General features: G+C 40.7%; 1 protein-coding gene across 1 annotated transcript in view; it reads left to right on the top strand.

Annotated features, from left to right (window-relative positions):
• brinp1 (bone morphogenetic protein/retinoic acid inducible neural-specific 1) overlaps positions 1-26,863 on the top strand; it is a 73,194-nt gene extending 46,331 nt beyond the window's left edge. The window contains exons 5-7 of the mRNA XM_030784688.1: positions 11,745-11,981; positions 17,131-17,353; positions 25,723-26,863. Of these exons, the coding sequence (XP_030640548.1) occupies positions 11,745-11,981; positions 17,131-17,353; positions 25,723-26,863 (1,601 nt within the window). The remainder of the gene's footprint in view (positions 1-11,744; positions 11,982-17,130; positions 17,354-25,722) is intronic.
• The last annotated feature ends 1,088 nt before the right edge of the window (positions 26,864-27,951 follow it).

Genomic DNA, 27,951 nt, shown 5'->3' with positions numbered 1-27,951 from the left:
CTGTGGCACATGCATGTTTTGCTATTCTTGTTTTTGTGCATAATTATAAGATGTGTTGATTGATTCAGACCACAGAGTGGAGGAGGTCTAATCATTAAGGGCCTGCGCTTAACGAACTGAAACTTTTTAATCACTGTGTGACTGAGGCTTCAAAAAAAAAAAAAAAACTTAACCACCTAACCATCCAACTGAACCAGTGATAAACAGAAAATGCTAGAATATGCCAGAATGCCAATGACAGACATTCAAACAGAATGACAGAGAGTGACAGAGAGAGGGAGAGAAAGAAAAGAACCTGGCCACATTTCCAGCAATGACTAACATTAAAGCAAACAGCATACGTGAAAAGGAATCCAGCTCACATATGGACATTTTTTTTTTTTTTTGCTTTTGACATTTGAATATTACAAGCCAACCCCCCCCCCCCCTCTTTTTTATGTTAGTCTTTGTGATCTTATGCCTGGAAACCACAGATAACACAGAAGGATAACGTAACAATGAACACAGCATGCTAGCATATTCTCTCTGTTAGATTTAGATTAGAATGGTGGAGCAGAAAGCTGACATCAAGGGAACCACCTATCAAAGCAATGCTGGTCCTCTTCCCCATTGCCACAAGCCAAAATGATGCAAAGTGGGAAAAAATGGGGGAGAAAAGAGAATGTTTTTTTTTTTTTTTTTCCCTCACCAGAGGACAGATGCATGCATGGATGCTTTCCTTTGGTTACCACAACAGAGTAAGAGATGCTGGGGATTTTGTCTGAGGAATGGTCACAATTGTTTTCGAGCTCCTGACATCACTGTGACATAACTGTTAGCCTTTCTCTTCAAGGCTGTTGGATGGGCGTCGGTTTGTGGTCGTGTAGGAAAGCAGGCATCGAGAATGACGAGGAAAATCTGACACACTCTCAAAACTTGTCAAGTGAAAGATAAGACAGTGACAAGGTGGATGCGCTGTCAGACAGACGGAATCAAAGTCTCAGCAGTCTAGAAGTTATCCAGGGAGGAGTCTAGTTCTTACAGTGGGAGGTTTTTGGTAACCTGAGTCTTTCTCTGTAGGCACTGACAAACAGTACTTTTTTACTAATAATGTTAAGAATAGGTGGGATGAAGTCTTTTTGTCTTGTGTTTTGACCAGATGATAATATGGAGTCTGTTACATACATATCTCTTCATACGACACACATAAAGCCTTGCATCTTTTGACATGTACTCATTATCATCATGCTCGTGGTAAACTGTTGATAACACAGATAAACAGTTTTTGCCTCCAATACCCGTAATCATTAAGCATTGATTATGCAAGCTGCCGGTGGCATTTTTAGTGACACTTGTGAGAGAGCCGTCGTTACGTTAAATGCCCTCGCTCAAGGCCGACCCTCCTCACCTTCGTTTTGTCTTTCGTAACAAACTTTAGGATGCTGGTTTGTCCAATGGATTTGTTGGGCGATTGATGTTAGTTTTATGCTTCCACGGGGACCTCTAAATAGTCCGCCATTAAAGAGAGGGAAGGAAATTAAAGGAAGGTGGGAAATTAACAAGTGGTAGTTAAACAGCCCAGTCGTTCGTCACTTAATCCTAGCAATAACTCTTCATCTGTCTGCTACACAGACAGCCACTGGGCAGACAGGACACAGCCGAATCTGCCTCCTCAACTGAACCGTCTCCGAAAACCACAATTAACACAGCTATGGCAGCTGGAAATTAGTGAGTGGAGAAAAAAAGAAAAAAAAAAAAAAAGAAAGTAAAAACAAAAGCAACATAATTTGCTTTCTCCTTCTCTCTCACCTCTTTCTTTCTTTCTTTCTTTCTTTCTTTCTTTCTTTCTTTCTTTCTTCCAGACGCCATGAGACTATGGTGGAAGATTTATGAATATGTTGTAAGAACCTGTGCCAACAGTTTTCAGAGTGGTGGAAGGAAAATAAATTAAATAGCCCCACAGGCAATTCATCTGCCGTTTGATGGATTACATACTCATCATTCCGCTCACTCTTTCTCTCCCTCTCTCTCTCTCTCTCTCTCTCTCTCTCTCTCTCTCTCTCTCTCTCTCTCTCTTTCTCTCTCTCTTTCTCTTTTTCTTGTCTTCTGAGGAGTGGCACACGTCTAATAAACAAACAAATAGAAAAATACATAAAAAAAAAAAAATCATTTGAGATGTGTGGTGGTGAGGACTGTCAGCAATTAATAGAGCTACAATTATTTATTTGTTTGTTTATGCCAAAACAGAATGTCATTAATGGCAAGACAAAAAATGATTGGTTGGGGTTGCTCTCCTCGGGAGGGAGCCTGTCAATTTTCAAGCTGTTTGATATCACAGTGAACCTGCCGATGCTGAATGCGTGATATGTCAATGGCTGTGATTCAGAACATGGTAAATTAATATTAGAAAAAAAATTGGAGCAAATGCAGTCACTCGTCAGATTACATACCTGCACAGAGAGGCAGAGATACTGCCACAAACACAGACTTACACCTAGCCCTCTAATCCCAGACACACACACACACACACACACACACACACACAAACACAGATACACAGAACCATAGACACACACACCATAGCCATAATCATAAGTCTCAATATTCCATTAGCGAACACTTGGAGATTGAATCAATAATTTGAGCAGCATAAAGTATGATCCAATCCCAGTTAACAGCATGTAGTTTCACAGCTGCCCTCTGAGCTTAGAAGATGCCTCTAAACACCAGGACTCTTTCTCTTCGTATAATACTCAGTTGTCGGGTACAGCTATCCCATAATGCCAGATCATTCAGAAGACTGATGCCTGCACCCTTGCTTTCACCTCACTCGGTCACACGGAAGGCGCCGGCGTACCTGATGAAAATCCCTCCTCGCTAACCCTGCAGGTCAAGTCTCGATTGGAGGCAGTCAATCAAGAACGAGTTTCTACTTGAACTCGTTCGTCCGTAAATCAGCGCATTGCTTAGCCCAGAGCCCTCAAAGTCTGGCAGTGACTGTTGATTTCTAAGACCTCACAGAAACACACACACGCACACACACACATGCATACACAAATGCACACGCATGTACACACACATATACACTCACAAGCAAACACACACACACAAGCAAACACATGTGCATAGATCCAGTATTGTCTTCCTCTTACTGATCAGTGTTTTAGTCCTTTGTTGGCAGTGCAGTACTTGTGACTGGTTGGGTATTACCCTATATGTGTGGACATGTGAGAGATACGCATGTAACTTCTACAAGCATCGCTTAGAGATCTGTTACATGAGAGAGATCTTCTGAAATACTCCAATGAAGTTATTGAACAAGAGGAAATGTTCTCTATTTGATTTATATTTGATCTGATTCCATGCGGTTTTACCAGCTTTTTCGAACACTTTTCTCAACTTAGTGTGACAGAGTCCGCCATATGCCACAGAGGAGATCACACTTAAGCTGTTATTAGGGTGGTAAAGCATATCTCGTTCCACGTGACATTTTAAGAGCCTGTTTACGACACCTACATGACAATTTGCCCAGATTATTGAGGAATATTGATTGATCCATAAAATATGTTTTATGGAGCAGTATTACTATAAAATAATGCCATCAGTTGTGCAGCATTTATTTATTTATTTACTCATTTATTCTTTTATTCATTTATTTATATGTTTATTCCTTTGTTTGACTGCTATTTGTTTGTTTGTGTGTTTGTTTATGACGTTACTCCAGCCACTGTACTGCTCTTAAAGATATGCTTTTTGTATTTCAACCAGGATCCTCCAGTCTTCATTCTGCCTGATTCACTCTCTTCTACTGTGGTAGAGGGTGGTGTGTGAGGGGGGTAAGAAGGGATATTGTGAGAGTTGGTTATGAGCAACTCTTAAAAAAAAAAAAAAAAGAGTCTCCAGAAAAAAACACTTTGTAATTCTGGTGTGCTTAGCTTTCAGTGTCCCTGAGGTTTTTAGGACCCATGGACAGCTCATCTAGTGTTTTCTCTCTCTCTCTCTCTCTCTCTCTCTCTCTCTCTGTCCCTCCTCCTGTCTCAGCACCATAACCACCTCATGCCTCAACCTACAATTTGTTGTACCATGCAATTTCTTCTTTACCCTCATTCCCAGGCAGCCAGTGGGCCTGGTTACCAGGGGCCATTTCTGTGTGTAATTTTCTGTCTTTATGATAATTACTACCTCTCATTTTCCCTTCTTCTTCTGCCTCTTCTTCTTCTTCCTCTTCTTTTTTTTTTTTTGTTTGAAACTCTGAAAGAATTACTGTGCTCAGGCTACAGTTACCTGTGCAGTCTAATATAGACCTGGTTTCTTTTGCCATCCATCATTTGACTGAGAGCAATCTGCCACATTCAAATGTGACTGCTCCCCCGTAGTTCATCTGTATTCTACTGCCATGCATCATTTATTTATTTACTTATTTATTTATTTATTTACTTACTTTTTTATTTATTATTCACTCTCCTAAAGGGATTTTTTTCTGTTTGCGTGTTGTACCCCCCCCCCCCCCCCCCCCCCCCCTCACCTTTTGTTCCTTACCTTCCCTCTGTATGTCTTTGTTTGTTTGTTTGTTTGTATGTGTGTGTGAGTGTTTGTTTAATGTGGATTTGCTAGCATTAATTAGCGTTTGAATGGAACACTAGGGCAGTAAAGGCTGATTTATACTTGTGCAGGTTGATTTACCTTTGTGAGCATTTATACTTGTGCGTTGGTGTGTCTGCGTTGCTCTGTAATTATATCCGCAAAATGGTGGGACTCCTATGCCACTCTGTTGATTTTCGTGCATTACAAACCATGGCGAGAATAAAGTTAAATAAAATGATATCTGTAAAACAAGATCTGTTTTAAAATCTGTTTTGCATTCAAAAGAAGGACTAGTTTCTAAACTTTGCAGGACAAACAAACGGAGCTCTCAAAATAATGAGCGCTCAGTTTGCCATTTTGCCAAAAGTTTTCAGTGGCAACTGAAACTGACCACATCATATTCATATTCGAGTTGGAGCTAATACATGTTGAACAATGGTTTCTTTTACTGAAATTACTGCAACACAGCAAAGAGAGAAGACATCAGAGGAGATGGTGTGCATGAGCATTGAACCGATTGAGGCAGGAGGAGGGTGATGCTACCAAACGGACCAATCACAGTTGTCGTGGTTTGCTCAGGCTACGGCGTAGGCTACGGTGTAGGGTACGCGGCTGCGCAGAAGTATAAATTGGCCTTAACTAGAGTCATGGTGCGTTCTCAATGCTAGGCTAAGAGAACATTTACAACTGATCCAAACAAAGCTAACTGTAGATGTTTGTTAGCATATAATACATGCCAAATGAAACAGAATACACACACTAAAAATATATCATGAAGAGAGCCAAGATATTTTGTCAAATAATGAGACCTAATACCCGATCCAGACATCCAAATCCATGGGTGTTACCATCATTTAAATTCTGAAACCAGACTGAAAGTTAAAAATTAGCCCCAGCTGGCGCTTCACCTTTAAAAGGCGTTCTGGCTTCAGTAAATGGATTCGGCCTGGTGGGTTAAGTCAGTGTTAGCTAAAACAATTACTGAAAATCAATGTCAGCAATCAATGAAGTTTGACAGAGAAGAGGGACATTACTTGAATGTGTAAACAGAGTTTAAGCACAACTCTATGGCCCTGGACTGGTAGTATTAGCAGAGAGCGATGGGGGTGGATACAGAAAATGTCACCGAACTTAACTGATAATAAAGAGGCGGGCAGACAGAAGGGAATAGAAGGGCTGATATGGTTTTTATTCTGAAATGCTTCATTTTAATTGGCTGAATGGAACAGTGTCTTTCTTTGACAGTCATGTTTGATGGATGTGATGGCAGAAAGCGGAGTATGGTGTATCTATCAATCTATCTTGGATGACTGAGACACTTTGCCTTGCAGATGGTATTTTCACATCTGTCATAGTTCTGTGTTAATGTTCGGAACACTGTCTTTCATGTCCATACAATGTTGATTGTTCTTTCTAGTGTCCTTTAAAAAGAGAATTGTCCTATCAAATACAGTATCATAACGTCTCGTTGTTTAGAGAAGACATAAAGAGTATCATTGCCATTTCTCTTGCATAAAGTGAAAGCAGAGGATAGCATCACCGAGAAGCGGTTCTTTCCTTTTTTTTTTTTTTTTTTTAACGGGAGTCCATAACCAGGCCTTGGCAGGAAACTTTGTACCAGACGAAAGTAATGCGCCTTATCGCACCGGTGCTTGGAGTAATGATTATTTTGGGAATTTGCATGCGCACAACGCTCAGTTAATCTTCGATGAAGGCCGCGATTATGGGGTGGAGCGTGGTGTGACATTTGGCTGCTGGTGCCAAAGTCTTTCCCTCTGTGGCAGGCATAAAACCACTTCCCTGCCCCAGCACTCTCAGGACATATATATATATATATATATACACACACACACACACACACACACACACACACACACACACACGACTCGACCATGACAGCTGAGACTAGATGCATCAAGAATATTACAGGGTTATGATGATATTTATGAAAATATGACTAGTCACGGACAGGTGAAGAAAAGAGGTATAGTGAAACGTTGGTTGATTCTTCTGATACGTGACACACATGACTCAGCTATGTAACTGCTTCACTAAGAATCATCAATTAAGGATAGTGGAATTAAGAATCAGCTAAAAATCTTCAGTCATCAATGAGTTAGCGCGTAATTAAGATTATATTCGTACTCTTTAAGCAGCCATTCACAGTGCCCAGAAATGAAGTAATATAAAACAAAAGAACCGTACAATAGCACAGACCATAAAGCCGAGTGAAATAGAATGGAATTTAATAAACTTGTCGGTTTGACGCTAAAGTAAAGAAGTATTAGAAAGAAACGTAAAAAAAAAAGGAAGTACTTTACTCTGATAAACGAGGCACAGTGTGTGACCGGATCGACTGGAGTTACAATTTATAGACTGTGGCAGGAGAAGAGCAGGGGTGAATTTTTTACTCTGCCAAAGCATGACGTGAACGCTTGTCAAAAAAAAAAAAAAAAAAAGAAAGAGAGAAAAAGAGAGAAGGAAAAAAATCCTCGCAGATACCGTCAGCCTCCTTTTTGTCTGGCAAATCTGAAGATTTCGACCATTACGCTGTCTGATTATCTGCCATCATTCATAGACATTTTTGATGGTTATGACAGAACTGCCATCCAACTTTATGTGTGTCAGCTACATTAGGCTTTTGCACGGATAGATTTTAAGACAGCCCGAATTTCAGACAAGATATATCAAAATTTTCGGGGGGTAATAAACTGCGTTCACGCATTACCACGCTGACTGATGTTTAGCATCCCGATCTGAAGACTGATACACTAACACTTCCCTTGGCTGTTCATTTTTAACATCTTGGAAGGCAACCAACTTCATGTTATGAGTGAAAGTGAGCTTCTGATATTTATGTCTTGGTACAGGCCCAGCCAAATAATGTCCAGAATATTTTTTTTCTTTCTTTTCTTCTTTTTTTTTTACCAGTGAGTGTGAAAGTAGGAAATGTGTCATCAGACAGTGTGATACAATGTGTAATATCAGGTATAGCTGGAGAAATCGAAGGGTAGAGAGAGGAAGAGAGAAAGAGGGGAAGGGGAGAGAGAGAGAGATAGAGAGAGAGAGAGAGAGAGAGAGAGAGAGAGAGAGAGAGAGAGGATGGAGGGGAGAGAGAGGGATAGAGAATGAGAATGCACAGATTCTCAGAGGTGGAGAACCTGAGAAGGGATAGAGTGACAGAGATGGAGAAAGTGAGGGTGAGAGAGGGAGTGAGAGTGTATGTGTGTGTGTGTGTGTGTGTGTGTGTGTGAGGAAGAGAGAGTAAGAGTCTTGGAAGAGAGGGGATACAGAGATGGAGTGGCTGATGGAGAATCAGAGAGAGGGTAGAAAAAAAAAAACAAAAAAACAAACAAAAAAAAAAAAACAGGAGTTATGTCTTTGAAAAAGACAGTGAAAATGACACAAAATGACACGCAAAAAAATGTGAATGTGAGAGAGGTAGACAGTAAAAGAGAGGTTTACAGAGAGAGAGAAACCACTGGGTCTGTGTAATATCTTAGTTACAAAGCCTCCGCATCTTCCACGCCATATCTGTAATGGAGAAGGGGAGAGAGAGAGAGAGAGAGAGAGAGAGAGAGTGAGAGAGAGAGAGAGGGAGAGAGAGAGAGAGAGAGAGAGACAGAGAGAGAGAGAGAGAGAGAGAGAGAGAGAGTGAGAGAGAGAGACAGAGAGAGAGAGAGAGAGAGAGAGAGGGAGAGAGAGGGAGAGAGAGAGAGAGAGGGAGAGAGAGAGAGAGAGAGAGAGAGAGAGGTGTTACAGGGAGCTTGGAAGGGGCTGCTGGCACCGCCGCCGTCGTCTTGCTGTATCCATGCGTGAACCCACCATCTGGATTCTTCCACAAATCACACTGAAGTCGAAGGCCCAGGAATATATCAGCCTAAATGAAGATTGGCTGTGAGGGGGGCGGACTGGGAGCATCGCTATTCCACCACTCCGAGGGGTCAGATATGATACCCCCCCACCCCCCACCCCCACCCAACTCCACCACCACCAGTTGTGGGGGCGACAGAAGCCTGTTGGTCTGGGAGACTGTGGTGTAAACATAATTCATATCTGTCTGACAGATGAATAGCCGTGTTCCAATCCGTGCTCCTTCCTGTTAATACACGAGACGCGTGGAAAAAAAAAAAAAAAAAAAAAAAAAGGGGGGGGGAAGAAGGGAAAATAAATAAATAAACAGCATTAGGGAACTTGACAGGGACAACCCACTGGGTCCTTTTTTTTTTTTTTCTAAATTTTAATTTCCTGGGCTGCTCTGAAGCATGCGGAGAAGGGTCACTGCCTTTTTTGTCTTTATTTTCATATTTAAAACGTTTGTTGTTGGACCTCCCATTGTTTCAAATTGATTTTTCGTCCTTCCTGCAGCTTACCCTCTGTCCGTAGAGCTTCTGCTGTCGGATTATGCCTTAGCTTTCAGCGTTGTTTTTTATTCGTTTTTCATTTTCTACTGCAAATATTTTCATAATTGAATGTGTTTAAATACTTCTCAGTACAGTGGCTTGGGTTAAGAGGTTAATGCCTACAGGGAAATGCAATTTACTCAAACCACTTCAACAAGACTGCAATATATTGAGAAAGATACAATAGTTTTGTAATGCTTACTATACCTGTTCTCTGTGCATACGGATTTCATATTTGACCGCACACTGACGACTAATATTAGATTCATCGTTTTGTACTCATGCAATTTTTTGTATGGATTCTTTTAAGCAGCATTGAGGCATTGTGTGTATGTGACCACAGAGAATCTGATCTGAATCAGTCTTAGAGGTTGTGATTTATTGTCTCTTTGCTGGTAAATGTATGGTTTTCACTGGAGCATTCACAGGTTCTTTTTCATTCTGGTCACTCGTGCACAGACTTCTCTGAATACGATGCAGACAGCTGATACATGTTAAGTGATAGATGGGGGGAGGAAAGATAATGAGCCTAGGGGAACATACAGTTTCATAGCACAGAATTCTACAGAGAGAAACCAATACTGTATCAATGCTAAATGAATTCTCTCCTCTCTCCGCACACACACACACACACACACACACACACACACAATCACACACATACAATCACACACATGCAAGTGCACTCACTCACACTAACGCGCGCACACACACACACACACACACACACACACACTCAATCACACACATGCAAGTGCACTCATTCACACTAACGTGCGCACACACACACACACACACACACACACACACACACACAGAGGAACAAACTTTATAAAAAATAAGCTAACAGAGATCAGGACTGAATACATCAATCACGATTCTCCTTTATCACATCTGATAAGTTCCACCCATTCACCAGGGACAGTTCAAAGGAAAACAGACCTGGGGCAAACCTGGAAAAACAAACTTTTCTGGCTCACTGACAGAGTGATTCATGCCCATAGATCTGACAGAAGTACTGAATCTCACACTCAAAATTGAACTTAAAACACACACACACACACACACACACACACACACTACACTATAGTATGACTCCATTGTACTTCTATGTTGTGGAATTGTATGGCTGTATGGCTGGGTTTATATGGAAAAAGAAAAGTCAATTTGCTTGTTTTCCCCTTTTCCTAGCCTTTTTTATACAGTGCTGTATCTGTGTGTACACACACAAACACACACACGCACACGCGCACACAAACGCACACACTTACCAGCCACTTTTTTAGAGGTTCTTGCTTTGTAGAAAATTCATGTTGTCGTAGAAGACCATGGACCAGGCAGACAGTTTGTGTCAGTCATCATCTAGCCCTTCATCAATGCTCAGTGTCAGGTCACAGAACTTTGGGTGGAGGATGCTTCTCAACCAGGCAGTGACACTGATATGTGTAGAAACACGAACAACACTGCTGTGCCTGTTACACCGCACGGCCACATCAACCCCACATCACAACTATCTCACTATAATCTCACTATAATCTCATTACTACATCGCCTCCACGTCACAACTATCTCACTACCATCTCACTATAATCTCACTACTACATCGCCTCCACATCACAACTATCTCACTACCATCTCATTATAATCTCACTACTACATCGCCCCCACGTCACGACTATCTCACTAACTTCTCAATACCATATCACCTCCATGTCACGACTATCTCACTACCATCTCACTATAATCTCACTACTGTATCGCCCCCACGTCACGACTATCTCACTACCATCTCACTATAATCTCACTACTACATCGCCCCCACGTCACAACTATCTCACTACCATATCACCTCCATGTCACGACTATCTCACAACCATCTCACTATAATCTCACTACCACATCACCTCCATGTCACAACTATCTCACTACCATCTCACTATAATCTCACTACCACATCGCCCCCACGTCACGACTATCTCACTACCATCTCACTATAATCTCAACACCACATCGCCCCCACATCATGACTATCTCACTAACTTCTCACTATAATCTCATTATCATATCACCCCCATCTCACTACCATCTCACTACTGTATCGCCCCATGCCACGACCATCTCACTATCATATCACCCCCATGCCACGACCATCTCACTATCATCTCACTACTGTATCACCCCCATGCCACGACCATCTCACTATTATCTCACTACCATATCACACCCAGGCCTAACTATCATCTCATGATCATGTCACTTCTCACTACCATGACAGTGTCGCTGTGTCATAAATGATATCCAGTCAACGGCAGTCCTGTGGTCAGAAACTGATCATTGCTGAACGTGGTAGAGTGTGGCTGATACACTGTGCACAGCCAATGGGTCACAGTCTGTCATTATATACCTGTATATAAGGTTGTTACACTTCATAAAGTGAATGTACTTCCAACAGAGATGTTTCTAATAAAGTGAGTGGTGAGTTTAAATATATGTTTAGAGAGAGAGAGAGAGAGAGAGAGAGAGAGAGAGAGAGATGTTGAGATGTTGAGAATTCCAGCTATTTGAATGATACATTTATTATTTTGATGTAAATAAAGTAGAATAAAACAGATAAGTAAATAAATAAAAACTCACAAGCACATTTAAGATGTCACCCAACTGTTCATTCATCACAAGACATGTGTAACGTAAAATACAGTTGCTATGTCTCCATTTAAGACATTATTGAAGTAAGGTTTTTTTTGTTTTGTTTTTCCTCTTTTTCCTGAACTCTCACAGGCCTACAGGTCATTTTCCCAGAATACCTACAGGAGAAGTTTGTCCAATCAGCTCTCAGCTACATCATGTGCAACGGGGAGGGCGAGTATGTTTGTCGTAACAGTCAGTGCATCTGCCAATGTGCCGAAGAGTTCCCACAATGCAACTGTCCCACCACCGACCTGCAGATCATGGAGAACACCCTGCTGGGAATGGTAGAGACCTGGGCAGCCTCTTACAAGGACTTTGAAAACTCAGGTAAATATAAAAGGAATCATTGAAAAGAGAAATAAAAAAAAAAAATCTACGCTTCAGTCATTCAGAGGTGAATGCTCACAGATGTTTACCTTCCTCTGAGATTCACAGTTAAACCTTAACTCGTTTTTTTATATATATATATATGTGTGTGTGTGTGTGTGTGTCGTCCATGGTTGAGATTCTCTAAAGGATTGCTACTGGCCACAAATTCTTAGGTGGATGAAAAAGAGAAAAAAAAATCCCTCTTTCTTTCTCTGTGCTATGCTACATGCTGTCATTCACAACGTCTGCAGAGCTGTGAGTGTGAAGTCCTGAACATATCTCTCCATCAAGGGCATTCTGACTCTTTGATTCTGTAAAGCATATATAGACATACACACACACACACACACACACACACACACACACACATATAAAGCGAGGTCTAGCTGGAACATGGGAATTTCTGGGCATAATATGTAGGTAGACTCAGTGAAACAGACCTTGTGAAAGGACAGCTTTTAGAGATATAATGTCAGTTATCAGAGGCCTTGTGTTATCGGTTGCTGAGAAAAATATGAATTCATAGTATCCAGTCGGCAGAAACAACAAAAGCAACAACAATGACCAAAACAAATAAATAAATAAACACAGATACATCTGTGGCTGTAGATGCTTTTTGCAGTGGAAATGATTATCACAATTTTGTAGTATCATAACTCTTTTTTTTGCTTGTTTGTTGTTGTGGGTTTTTTTTTTTGTTTTTTTTTATTAACGTGTTATTTCTTCACGCTAAAATATGGGCCTGGTTTAGTTTTCTTCTTCAAAAGCATTGAGTAACATTCCCCGTCGTTGCACACACGTCCGCTTCTTATTTACTCATTTATCTGTATTATTAGTATTTTTTAATAACATGTTTTGAAAGCTCTGTGACCTTTTTTCGACATTGGCTGTCATCGTCGAAAACACAGCCTGGCTTTGACTGATGTTCTGTCGTATATTACAGGTTTATGCAAGCATAAGGTTCTCAGACTTCTCTTCTTATCAGGCACCGCTGCTTCGTCTTAAGGCCGTTAATCAATTTTCTCCCTCCTGCCTATTGACTCTGAGCTGGTTCCACGTGTGCGCTAATTGGGCTTGGAGAAGTTTGAAGTCATTCTCATTGATTTGTGTTAAATTAAACAGAGAACCTGTGCTTGCCTACTCAATATCGAAGTTGGCACGCGAGATTAAGATAAATCACGTTTTGTCTCTTTTCTTGGCATATTCATCCACGAAACCTCTCTAGCGTTCATTATATTTTGACTAGCTTTTTTCGAAGGGGCTTGAAAAAGAGGATGGAAAAAAAAAAAAAAAAGAAAAAGCCAGACAAGCTGTTTACATTTATAGCTTATGTTTGGTGACCTCGTTGTTAATATCAAAGGAGATTTCTCTCTATTTTTCTTTTATTACCCTCCCTATCTTTGCAGCACAGAGGCTGTTTATCCAACGCTCAAGTGATGAAGTATCACACTCTTAAATAATAAAAAAAAAGACAAAAAAAAAAGAAGAGGCCCAGGCTCCAAATTGAATTAATCAGCTGGTTTTCTGCCGAGTCTGTTGTCATTTTACGTGAGTCACCTTGCTTGAAACACACAACACAAAGCCTGCCCGTTAACGTCTTTGAGCCAATCCGCAATAAAGCGCCTATGAATTATTCACGAGGTCGCGTTACCTTATGTTGGGAAGAGAGAGAGGACTTCTCACAGTTAATAGCGAGAGTCAATTTTGAATCTTCAGGCAGGTTTTGTGGCCAGGGGAGAAAAGAAAGGAAAAAGATCTGTAAAAGCTCCCCAAAAAATGAATGGCAGACACACACATGCACACGCACACACACACACACACACACACGCACACACCATTCCCACATGTCATAAAAATGGAAGTGCATTTTCAATTCAAGAAGCTATTGCATGTCTGGTATTAATGAGCTTCATATACTTCTTATGGAACTCTTGAAAGAGAAATTACCTGAGTCCTTGAGGTTTTGGTGAAAACAGTTTCTGGGGATGTCTCTCTCTCTCTCTCTGTGTATGTGTGTGTGTGTGTGTGTGTGTGTGTGTGTGTGTGTATGTGTGTGTGTGTGTGTGTGTGTGTGTGTTCAACTATCAAGAGTGTATCCGAGTCATGCCCCTCTTTATGAGTGCATTGAAAAGAGAGAGGGAAAGAGAAAGAGAGAGAGAGAGCAAGAGAGAGAGAGAGAGAGATTAGACAGAGAAAGACGACAGACCAGCCTCTCACCTCTTGCAAGTCTTGGATATGATTGTGATGTTAATTCAGGCTCTATTGTTTCTTCATAAAACCATGATCATCCGGCATATTTTCTCTGTTTATCGCCTGAGGGGACTGTAATCTGCCAAGGGGGCGACCCAAATTGCACATTCAGGCATCTCTCTCTCGCTTTCTCTCCCTTTCTCACTCTGTCTCTCTTTCCATCTTTCTGTCTTTCTTTCATTGTTTCATTCTCTCTCTCTCTCTCTCTCTCTCTCTCTCTCTCTCTCTCTCTCCCCACCGCACACACACACACACACACACACACACACACACACACACACACACACACAGATTCAAACCAACCAGAGAATTTCTCCCATCTAGGCAGATCAAATATTTCAAGAAAAACTACAGAAATAGGTTACTCCCCGAGGTGAGCTTTCAATATCCACTTTGACGGGCCCTCCTGGCTTATATATTATTAACAGGTAATAAAAGGTCCAAATAAAAGCAGGCAGTCATATATATTTATATGTAATAGAGGACACTCAAATTGAGTTTGACGGTTTCAAGGTCGCAGCAGTATTTCTGGAGGAGGGCTGCTTCAGAATTAAGTGTCCAGACCATACAAGAATTATGAAAGCCTTGTGAATATGCAGGTACAGACAGAAGGCCAAAAACAAAGACTAAGCATGCCCAGCTTTAGCATTGTATTCATTAAGGGGAAACATTTCTGAACACAACACACACCCACACCCAGACACACACATAAATATATATGTAGACATACACACAATAGATAGATAGATACACACACACACACACACACACACACACGCACACACCTATGTACGTATGATGTACGTATGCATACATATATACACTTTGTATACAAGTGTATACAAAGCAAGAAAGCAGCCTTTTAAAGATTCTATTGCTTTCATTTTGACTTTTCTTAAAGCTCTTTTGAAAGTATTGAGAGTCTCTCTCCAATCCAAATATAAGAGGACAGTAAAAGAGAAAAGACAGTGTTAGTGGGAAGTTAGAGAGAGAGAGAGAGAGAGAGAGAGAGAGAAGTAAGAATAATAAAAAGAACTTTAAAAAAGTAAAAAGTAAGAATAAGAGACTTAACAAAGGAAATCAATGCTTGTATAGCTGTCCAGGGATCCTCCTCTCCATAGCTGACGTGCGGTCCTCACACTCACAAGGTTTCTCGGTGCCTGCGCGTCTACACACTTATAAAGTATGGCAAAGCCGAGCCACAGAGAGAGGACGAGAGCACAAGTCTCCAGGCACCCGCAGCCGTAGAGGTCATCGTGGTCTTCCTCCAGGATCACAGCTCTTTATCACTCTCACACCAAGCCTTCTGGAACGTACCCTCCTGAAGGAAAATTAGAGCTAAGAGAATGCAGCATACAAGCATTCTGAAATAGAAATATAAATATACCTTAAAATATACTTATCGTGACTGGAGGAACTGATGATTAGTACATTTTGTAAATGGAATACAGGATATATCATTGCCTAATGTGGATTAATGCAAAATGAATGAAAGATAAAACCAAAGTGGATGAGTAGTCTTTACGAAGGAAAGATTGTAAATAATGATGAACAGATGTAAATAATGATGAAAAGAGGTGTAGTGCTGAAATGAGCTAAGGGCAACCTGCAGGCAGCTTGGTAAATAGTTTCCTTTTAAGGTAAAAGTAGTATAAAATACTTGGAGATAAAATACTGTAAAAATAATGTAAACAAATAATGTAAAAAAAAAAAAGAATGTAAACAAAACAAACCAATCAAACAAAGAAACAAACAAAAAAAAACCTGAACATCAGCAACATCTATATGAGTGAAATGTATGTGGAAATTACAGGATGTGTATTATAATCATTATATGGAGGAAAATACCTCCACTTTCTTAACATAAATCTTAAAAATATCCTGTTTCAACAGGAGTTTATGTTGAAGAAAAAAAAAAAGTTTGTTCTAAACAGTGTGTGTCCTTTTAAGGTATACACATGTGAGGTATTGTAATGAAGGTGTTGTAAAACTTGCAGAAAAAGTGCTTTTTTTCTGTGTCTGTGGGATTAAATGAAAAGACACAGATTATACCATGGATTACACATGTAGTCACATTCTGCCAAATACTGGTCTTAACCTCAGCTTCAGTTTACATGCATTCAGCTACATATTTAGTCTTAATCCATTTCTCAGTATTTCAGGTCACATACAGCTGGCATGCTCCTGTTACACACGGTGCCTGTGTTTCTTTTACTCTAATGGAGTAGGCTCTTTTACTCCCATTTAGTGTAGACTTTCTTTCTTTTTTTTCTTTTTTTTACACCCATACAGTGTTGATTCCTTTCTCTTCCACAGGGTAGACCCAGTCAGTGAACCAGCAAAGAACTGATGTTAGGTAGTGTTCAAAGCTATGATACTAAATGATCAACCTGACTTTAAAGGAAAAAAAAACAACAAAAAAAAAACAGAAAACAAAACAAAACAGAAAACTAACTAAACTAAATTAAGTATAAATACCAAAACTAATACTAAACACTAATTTGGCAAACATGTCAAATATTGACATCTATTTCCTGAGACCTGGTTATCAAAGCAAATATGAAAATTTAGCCTCTGTCTTCAAATGAATTTCTCAGAACAAATGAATTTTTCCGCGAGATTAGTTGAGAAATGAAACAATTTTACTGATACAGATCTACAGATCTAGCTTCTTTTTTCTAACTCTCTGTCACTCTCTGTAACTCTCTCCCTTTCAGCGGACGGAGAAAGCCTCATCCGGACCTTAATTAAAGAATTAGCTTTTTTTTTTTTTTCTTTTTTTTTTTTTTTTTTAAGCACTCATTCGTAGATTGAACTTCTTCATGTTCTAATCTCTGATAATCTGCCCTCTCCTCAGATGAGTTCAAGTCTTTCTTGAAGAGGTTGCCCTCCACACATTTCTTGCCTGTTAGCAGCGTGCACCTGCTGTGGGGTAGCGACTGGGACCTGCAGGCACGTTACCGCCTGCTCCAGAGCTCTCTGGAGGCCCAGAGGCTAAAGATCCAACGTACGGCACGGAAACTTTTCAGCCTGAGTGTCCGTTGCCATCACAACCCCAATCACCAGATGCCAAGAGAGAGGTGGGTCCCTGTGTATTGTCATGGCGATTCTGTCACATGTCACTAAGAGTGTACTGATCACTTTGGTATAACCATGCTGTGAAAATATGATTGATTCAGACAAATAAGAAAATCCTTTTTTTTTTTTTTTTTTTGGTCTGAAATTTGCCCTTTAAGTTGTGAAACTGTCTTTGGAATGGTAAAAATATCACCCATGTTGAGTAACTCCGTAGTTCTATTTACAATATAAAAAATGTAAAATCATATTTCTAATAGCTGTATATACCTCTGTAGTAAATCTCTGTCTATTGGGGCCAAATGCCATGAAAAAATGTAACAGCAAAATATTCAGACCATTAAAATTTCATGGAGGGCAGCGCTAGTCATCATACAACATTTTCTCTTTATGTGCAAGAGCCATTCGGTTTAGTTCTACTACAGCTAGTTTTCTGTCAGGTGTTTGGTTGAATTGCAGGTGATGTAACTGGTTGTTTGAATCAGAGATTTGCTCTCAGTGCAGAGACTATAAGATGTCTGTCTAAAAGCCTCTCTCATTACAGTTTGACTAAGAACTGCCTCCAAATATGTCACAGATCTTTCACTTGGTTGAAGGCCGAGAAAAAGCATATGTGCGCATCTTTCTTACCGATGTTAAATGAACCGAAGCTCAAGGCCTGTCGTCGTAAAACACCCAGTAATTTCTCATATCACACATGTTAACATAAAGGAGGTTGCATGTGCTAATTTCCCGCCGTTATTCGTTCGGTGGTGACAGCTTCGAACAAAAAGGAACAAAAAAAAAAAAAAGAAGAAGAAGAAGAAGAAAAAGAAGAAGAAAATCATCAAGAATTGGGTGAAGGAAAATAGAATTTGATACTTGCTTGAGAGATATGTAAATACATCAAACTAAATCAAGCGTGTCAACAGAATGTTTGTTTATATGTGGTTAGGAAAGACGAACGTGTCAACTGTCAGAGGTGTCGGAGTAGCACACCCACGCACCAATCCAGGGTTTTGACAAGGTTTGTTAGAAAGCCTTATCAAAGCCTAGCAGAGCACAGGATGAGCTGCAAAGGGGCACACACCAAGGACGTTTGATGACACGGCACAGAGAAAGAGAGAGAGAGAGAGAGAGAGAGAGAGAGAGAGAGAGGGGGAGTGAGAGATAGAGAGAGAGAGAGAGGAAAGGGGGAGTGAGAGATAGAGAGAGAGAGGAAGACAGAGCAGGAAAAGGAGAGATAAAGAAAAAGAGAGAGAGAGAGAGAGAGACAGAGAGACTGGAGGGTAGAAAGAGAGGTCGCCAGGAATGCAGCATATTTTAAGGACAGGTAAATTCAGGTCTGAAACAGAGGAACAGGCAAATCACTTCAGAACAGCAAGTGCAGAGATAAAACTCAGCTCCAAAAGTGCGTCCTAATTCATCTAAATAGGATCACTTCAAAGCAGACTACAGTGGTTTGCTACCCATACGCAGTTTTGTGTGTGTGTGTGTGTGTGTGTGTGTGTGTGTGTGTGTGTGTTTACATTCAGAAATTAAAAGCGGAGTGGTTATTATAGCATGATGAAACACAGGAAGAATGCATTAAACTGGAATAAGCTTCAAATACACTGAGCTAGATCACATTTAGCAAGGAACCAATCTCTGGAGATGAAGAAAACAGCCTGTAAAGCATTCCCATGGTTATACCTGCAGTCTGCATGTTATGCTTCATTTGGAAAGCCCTCAGCAGTGACAAGTGGTAAACAAACCTCTCAAAATCTCATTGTTTTAAAAAAAAAAAGAATTATATGTAGCTATAGTAAATATGTATTATTACTCAGGCACACACACACACACGTGCACAAACACGCAGACACAGATGCAGGCGTAGACACACATGCGCACACACACACACGCACGCACGCTTGCATGTACGTATGCGCGTACACACGTACGCACTTTTGTATCTGTATATAGCAAATTAAGCATAAGACACAAGGCATAATTTTAAAGAGCACTACAGCTGTGACTCTTGTAGTGATTGCATACCCAAAATAACTTTATTTTAAGCAATAAAAGGCACTGATTACCCCAAGACAAGTGGTTTGGGAGATTTTGGTGAGAGTAGCTTTATTTGCGTCATCGTTTAGCACGAACACCTTTTAGAAAAGCAGAAGCAGAAGCAGCAAAAAGGATTAAAAAAAACAACAACAAAAAAAAAAGTAAAAGCCACATTTACGGAGATTCCCCCCCCACCCGTTTTCGATCAGCAGCTGTAGCTTGGCTGCCTTGGCTGTCAGTAATGGGCACTCCAGAGTCTCTGGTGATGTGCTCTTAGCCCTGAAGGGGGTGATGAAGAGAGAGGGGTGTTTGCAGAAAATAATAATAATAAAAAAGAGCTTTTCTTTTTCTTTTTTTTTTCCCTTTTGCTGACATTGAGCTGAAGCAGGCCTCTCGTAATTGGGTACAAACTGCCTGGATGTCCCCTCGGACTGTTTGAGAGTAGAGAGGTTAGCAAATGACTGTCTGTACTCACAACAAGTCATATAAATGCTGACCTCACACTAATGTCAAATTATTATTCGCCATCCACAAGGGATGGAAACTATTTCTGTTCGCCGTTAATAACCTGCTAAAGAGGCTTGGATATGCCAAAATCAATCTGAAATAGCTACAGATGTTACATATCACGTCTTGAATTATGACTCTCTCTTTAGCAGAGGATCCATTCAGTTTCTCTGACAGCAAAATGGAGAATAATTACAAAACCATTTATTAAAATTGTCCGCTATAGTCTTGCTGGCAAACGTTAGTATTAAACATTAAAATATGGTAGCCATATATAGAGAAACAAAACGTTTTAGCGGTGAAGTACGCATATTTAACCAGACCTGTGAGCATTGCAGCAGAAATAAACTCTGTTCATTTCTTTGTTCAGTGAAAACAAATCCAGCTCTCAAAAAGCCTCAAAACCATTTCACTGTCACCGCCCTCAACAAAGGCTGATGTTGAGCTGAGAACCATTTTTAAATATTCGCTTTAGGCATTCAAAGCTATTGCAGACCACACGGACGATATGTTGTTTTGTGTAAACATGAACGACAGATGAAATACAAGCACTCATTACACTGTGGAAGAACAGTAGTGTCCAATGAAAAACAGAAATATCTGTCATCGGTACAGTTTACTGACTGTAGATTTGCTGCCACCAGTTCTGTAAAATACAGAATCATTCCAAATATGGGTTGGTGTACTGGAATTGGCATGTGTATTGAGGGGTAAAACATTGTGTTGTGTTCCATACTTTACATCTGAAGGGAATCATTACAAAATGTCTGTGTCTTGTACTGAAAAACTGTTGCGGGGGGGGGGGGGGGGGGGGGGGGGGGGGTAGGATGAGAGAGGCAATCAGGTTGATTTGATTCCAGCCATTAGGCCTGGTTTTCATTCTCTATGGATCCGTATGCTTGAAGAAAAATAAAAAACAAAACAGAAAAAAAAACAAAAAGCAAACAAATAAAAAAACAATAACAACAACAAAAAAAGAGTATCAGTCTTTGATTGACATGGCAAATATGACAATTCAGCATCCTGCCGCGGGAGAATAGCTTAAACCCTGACCCTGTATGGTCAATAAACAGCATATTGAAAATCTGTCAGTTTCTGCACAGACGGAGCAGTGAAGCACTGAGACAGTCAATCCATGAACAGTGTTTGAAAATGACCAGGACATTCAGTCTCCTGGGCCAGGCAGCAAGAGCTACACTTGTTTGCAGCTAACCATCATACTGGGCTTAGGAACAGAGAGGTAAATAAAGAGAGAGAGAGAGAGAGAGAGAGAGAGAGAGAGAGAGAGAGAGAGAGAGAGAGAGAGAGAGAGAGAGAGAGAGAGATGGAGAGAGGAGTTGTTCACAGCCAGATCGATAGCTGAAGGATGATATGCGAATCAGTGTCCAGCTGGTCTGTGACTGTTAACTTGTAGACACATCTTGATGGCCCTCTCGGTTGGCTGCCGAGAGCACTGGGAAATATTAAAATCTCGTCAAGGAGAAGACAGCATTCCTTTACTGACAGACCAGGAGAATGCTGAGAAAACCTGCCACTTCCTCTGCAACAGACTAATCCTCAGAATCTACTTTTTATTTGAGGTTTGCTAACATCTTTACACCATTTTGAAAATATTATAATATATACATAGTAGTGCACATTTGTGACAAAAAAATAAAACCCTTTCCATTTCAAGAGGATATGCCAAAATTATATATCGTTAGTTCAGCATACAACAAGGGCACCCTTACATAAGTTTTGGAGCCATCTCACTGAATTTTTTAGGGCCATTTTAAAATTTGAGTGTGGTATAGTATTAAGTGATGAGCAAATCTGAAACCAGACAGAGTCAAGCAAAGATCTTAAGATGTTATGAAGTACATCAGTCAGACAGTTACAATAGCAGGATCAAAGCATTTTGAAGCCCTTTAAATATTTCCTTTGTCTGCTGCTCAGAGCATGGTCCAATCAAACTGATAGACGCCTCTTTCATTACGTCGTTTTTTTTCTTTTTTTCTTTTTTTTTTCTTTTCTTTTCTTTTCTCTGGCGTGGCATACTGCAATTTTGCAGTATATCCCAGAGCACAGCTTCATCCCAGATATCTAATGAACCAAAGAAACAGTCATTGTTGTGTTACTCTGTTCGCTAACTGCAAATAGAGATGCTTTGTCTGAATATCTTTCCACATGCTTTAAAATATGCAGACAGACTACTTTAGCCTACAGACTACTTTAGAGGGACATTTGCTACCATTTTATGAGACTTGTTTTTCAAAAAAAAATAAAAATAAATAAAAAAAGAAAAAGGAAAGAAAACATGTGGTATTTAATCAAATTGTGCGGTGTAATTAAAGGAGCAAGCAAAGCGTGTTACCGATGTGTTTGTATGAAAAGCTTTCAGATTGCACTTATTGCCCTGTTGGATGGCTCAGACTAATTGTGGCCATTTTTCACCAGCTCTACCTGTTAAACGGTGGGTGGAATGATGTGAATGGAGAAGGGAGGGAGGGCAAAGGAGGAGAGGGAGAAAAATGAACACAAAGAAAATTGTGAGCTTAATTCAGAGCCTATTTTTTTTACCCACATAACTCCCTCAGATCATAGAGAGAACACTTAGGTGCCTGGTGAGAGCAGAGGTGAGACAGCTTCAGATGGATGGATGGATGGATGGATGGATGGATGGATGGATGAATGCAAGTGCTTTGTTGAGTTGATGAAGTAGATGAAATGGAAGAATGTTGTAATTCATGCAGTTGTGCTGTAACACAATCTGGTGTTTGGATGGATGTTTATTATAAAACAGATGAATTCAGCTCATTATCTTGATCATGGCTTTGCTCTATTAGTATTCAAGCAGTGATGGAACAGTGAAACAATTCGGCTTGAACGGTTGAACAATCCTCATGCTTTTTGTTTTACCGAATAGCAACTGTTTATACGGGTACTAACAATAGTGCTTTGAAAGATTTTAATTATGCTGCTCTTTTGGGCAAACTACATTCAGTTAATTCCATAAAGCTTAGCAAAGTCCAGCTCTCATCTCGTTTTGATATTAGTTAATTATGTTAGCAGGTCATTGTAATACAGTCATATGTGGCTTAACGACAGGGATACGTTCTGAAAAATGCATCGTTAGGCAATTTGGTCATTGTGCAAACATCCCAGAGTGTGCTTGCACAAACCTTGATGGTGTAGCCTACTACACACCTAGACTATATTTTATAGCCTATTGCTCCCGCTCTAAAAACCTGTACAGAGGCGCGGTAAACACAAGATATATGAAACTGCTGCCAGCGTAACATGGCATACTGTTTTACAATAAACCTTTTTTTTTTTTTTTTTCTTTTTCCATAAGTAGAAAGAGTGCACTCTAAAATAATGATAAAAAGTACAGTATAGTAAATACATAAACCAGTAACATAGTTGTTCATTATCATTACCAGGTATTATGCACTGTACATTATTGTATGTGCTATATTTTTATATGACTGGCAGTGCAGTAGGTTTGTTTACACCAGCATCACCACAGACACGTGAGTAACACGTTGCGCTACGCCATTATTAGGCGATAAGAATTTTTCAACTCCATCCAATCTTGTGGGACCACCGTCGTAAATGCCGTCCGCCGTTGACTGAAACGTCGTTATGTGGCACATGACTGTAGTCTTAGCATTGTGCTAAGGCTCAAGTGTTATTACCCTGTCTGGTGCCAATGGTAGTCAGTTTCTCATTGTGAAACTGATTGCAATACCACACATCCTCACTGTATTACTGCTTCACAGGAACCGGGTTCTTTAATGATTCAGTGAGACAAGAAAAAAGAAATGATAGAACGAGTTTCAGCACCCCCCCCCCCCTTCTCTCAGTCCTCTGTGTCACATTTTGTAAAATTCCATCATTAATAACGTAGGCTGAGGTTGAATTGACCTTTCCTTCCTTCCTTCTTCCTTCTTTCTTTCTTTCATCCCCCGTTCCTCCATACCCACAATAATAGTGCTTGTTGGTGATGTATACCATTCACACTGTGTCACCCCATTACAAACATGAGAGTGTGCTGTGATACGTGAAAAGCAAACAGCATTCATTTCCAGCTATTTCCATCTCATTCCCCATAGCAAACTGAATTCAGCCACTTGTTTCAGGGAAAATAAATAATAATGACAAATAAAAAACCAGCAGGCTAACCTCAAATCACATATTGGGTGAAGCAGTTATGTGATATAACATATTTGATTCCAGCCCCTCGGATTGCATAAAGCCGGCTTATTGCAAATAAATATAAAAGGACAATATTAAATGCCATAAGCGATTTGTCTTTGCGAGGCAGCAAATTGAAAGAGGAGGTTAGCTTATACCTCTCCACCAGGCATAATCTCAGGCACATTCAGAGTAAAATAGCATTTTGGTTCTTGGCTTTCAGCTACCGGTTGTATTGATTGAGTGTAACCTTTATGAAACGTTTGTGCCTGAGTAGTGTTCTGGAAATGACCTAGAACAAACTTGACTTTTGTCACTTATGGTTATATTTTATCTTTTTTTTGTTTTTAGATGGTGCTGAATTGTATAGTGTTTCAGATCTATTTAAAGAAAAGGTCACAGAAGTATGTTTGTGAAGATGAACCTGAGTCATGACAGAGTAAAGTCACATTTGCAAATTCAGTCAAGGGACAAATAGAACAGATACAGAATGCTGTTTATGAGCTTCTCATAACACAAAACTTTTCTTCAATCTCTGTATATCACTAGCATGGCACTTTAGCATTGTTACGGTAGTTATTTTACCTTCCTGTGAGGTCTATTAGCAGATAATTCAGAAATGAAATTAACTGGATGTTTAATCTCTATTGTTTGCTTCTTGCAGAGATGAGAAACATTCTGCTTTGTTGGAAGACAGATTGAACGCATTGAGCTGTATTGTGCCAATCAAGTCCAGTCTAGTCGTGAAAGTTTCACAAAAAAAAAAAAGTGTCTCCTTCTGAAAATCTCAGGGAATGAAAAAGATAAACTGTACAAATGGATCAGACATGTCTCTTGATGCCTTGTCTTTGAAGTGAATATCAGTTAAAACACTGCAGTTGTATTTTCAAGGAGACGATGAAGTACCGTATAGCATTCTCCAGCCTTTGACTTTGTAATTGGTACTATGAATATTGCATGGGATCCCATTAAATATGCAAAGATTTCTTTTTAAATTACATTTTTCAGGTCTTTGCCCAATTATTTAAGCAATGCTGAAGATATCAAGAGAGATGACTACATTCACAACTAGAGTGGTCAGAGTGATTTCAAATTTTACTTAATGTGCTAAAGGTAAATGAAATATCTCCTTTTTTCCCTCTGTCCAAAGCAGGCTGAAGGATGAGAGCATGGTTTGTGATTGAGGAGTGTTTTGACCATCAGCTTGACTGGCAGCCCCATGACCAATCATATTTTAGTGCTTGCCTGGGGCGTCTCAGAACCGTTGAGATGATAGGTCATTGGTCTTCAGTCTTTTGACACATTAGCATGTCGTCGTAACCTTGAGCCTGCGGTCTGTCTCAAAATCAGAATTCAAGTGTTCAGCCGCTGAAGTTCCAGGGCTTGTCAGGATGACAAGGTAGAATGCCTTTAGGGGGGTATTAAGAAGAGGGAGAAGAGGAGATTTGCATGGGGGGAAAGAGAGAAGTTTCCATTTTGATGAGGGGAATATATTAGCCATTTTCCTGATTGGTCTGTTAAAAAAAAAAAAAAAAACGTCAGCGAGCTGTGACAGTAGCTTAATCCGCCGTAACGGTGAGTTAGGGGAACTAAACGGTACATTATTAATGGGGCATGTTATCCACTTGTCTCCCTGTTGTGTCTCTTTTTCTCTTCTCTGGCACAGATCCGTGCTTCAGTGGCTGAACCGAGTGCAGTCTTACCTCTACTGCAATGAGAATGGATTCTGGGGTACTTTCCTGGAGAGCCAGCGCACATGCGTTTGCCACACGGGCGGCACTCTCTGTCAGCGTCCCATTCCCTGTGTGATTGGCGGTAACAACAGCTGCGCTATGTGCAGCCTGGCCAATATTTCACAGTGCGGATCCTGCAACAAGGGCTACAAGCTGTACCGCGGGCGCTGCGAGCCCCAGAACGTCGACTCAGAACGCAGCGAACAGTTCATCAGCTTCGAGACGGACCTGGACTTCCAGGACCTGGAGCTGAAGTACCTGTTGCAGAAGATGGACTCGCGCCTCTACATCCACACCACCTTCATCAGCAACGAGGTTCGCCTGGAGACCTTCTTCGACCCTCGTTGGCGAAAACGGATGTCACTGACACTGAAGAGCAACAAGAACCGCATGGACTACCTGCACATGATCGTGGGACTTTCCATGAAGATCTGCCAAATGCGAAACAGCAGCGTGGACCCCATGTTCTTCGTGTACGTCAACCCATTCAGCGGGAGTCATTCAGAGGGTTGGAGTATGCCTTTCGGCGAGCACGGCTACCCACGCTGGGAGAAGGTGCGTCTGCAGAACTCGCAGTGTTTCAACTGGACACTGCTGCTTGGGAACCGCTGGAAAACCTTCTTCGAGACAGTTCACATATACTTGCGCAGCCGTGCCAAGGTGCCGACGGGCCTGCGTAACGACACGGGCCAGGGCCCAGTGGACCTGTCCGACCCCAACAAACGGCAGATCTACATCAAGATCTCCGACATCCAGGTGTTTGGTTACAGCCTTCGCTTCAACGCAGACCTGCTACGCAGTGCCGTGCAGCAGGTGAACCAGTCGTACACGCAAGGCTCGCAGTTCTATTCATCCTCATCCATCATGCTCCTTTTGTTGGATATCCGGGAGCGAATCAATCGCCTGGCCCCTCCAGTGGCCCCTGGGAAACCCCAGCTGGACCTGTTCTCGTGTATGCTAAAGCACCGGCTGAAACTCAACAACAGTGAAATGATTCGTGTCAACCATGCCCTTGACATGTACAACACAGAGATTTTGAAACAGTCGGACCACCTGACTACCAAACTTTGCTGAAGGGTTTTAAAAAATGTAAGAGAGGCGCTACGGCATTAAAGAATGAAAAGTTTTGGGGAGAACTACAAGAATTTACTTTTTGTGTTAATTTTTTCCCCCTATTCGGGACTTTTTCGTTCAGTTTTTTTGATGTACTATTAACAACTTTGTAAGTGTAATTGTTAAAACAGAAACTAAAAATACAGAGATAAAGCCTTTTAGTTCGCTAAAGACAATTAATGAAGAAAAAAAGATAACATGACTTTACCATATTTGTCTGAGCATGTCTGTCATTTCCTAAGGAATCATTAACAGAAAAGAAAGGGGGAAAAAAAAAAGTTATTAAATTGAACATCCAGTGACAACGAGGCCTTGATTTTACTCTGAGGGAACAAAGGTACATCTGAAACTGCCATTCTGTACTCTACTGATGATTTTTAAGGATGTAATTGATCTATATAAGGGCAGACAGAAACCATAACTTTAGTTCAGCTATCACTGGTATCTCTCTCTCTCTCTCACTCACACACACACACACACACACACATGCACACACACGCACACACACACACACACACACACACACACACGCTCACACACACACGCTCACACACATACACACACAAGAGGACATTTTACTATTGACTTATTTATACAATTTAAAGATAAATAGCTTTGCAGTTTCACAATAGCTACATTGTCCTGTTACTTCAGAGAAGTCCACGCACTGTCCTTTTGTTAGTGCTCAGCTGAGATTTCAGCACTGGCACGTGGCAAGGACAGGCGCCAGCTGCTATCAGCAGTCAGCTGCGTGTCCTCTTTTTCGTTGGTGGCTAAGGCTTACTGCTGTTTATTAATTGGATGTGTCATTTGAGAGTGAATTGCTTCAGCATAAGCAGAATCTTTTGTTAGTGTGTGTGTGTGTGTGTGTGTGTGTGTGTGTGTGTGTGTGTGTGCGTGTGTGTGTGTGAGAGAGAGAGAGAGACAGAGAGACAAAGGGAGAGAGAGAGAGAGAGAGAGAGAGAGAGAGAGAGAGAGAGAGAGAGAGTGGGCTACCTCTGGTTTTAAAATTCTGCTCAATTTTTTATGATTTTTTTCTTTCTTTCTGC

The sequence above is a fragment of the Chanos chanos genome, chromosome 9 (assembly GCF_902362185.1).
Source record: "Chanos chanos chromosome 9, fChaCha1.1, whole genome shotgun sequence".
NCBI lineage: Eukaryota > Metazoa > Chordata > Actinopteri > Gonorynchiformes > Chanidae > Chanos > Chanos chanos.
The sequence above is the reverse complement of the archived record's forward strand: the minus strand, read 5'-3'. Positions and strand labels throughout refer to the sequence as shown.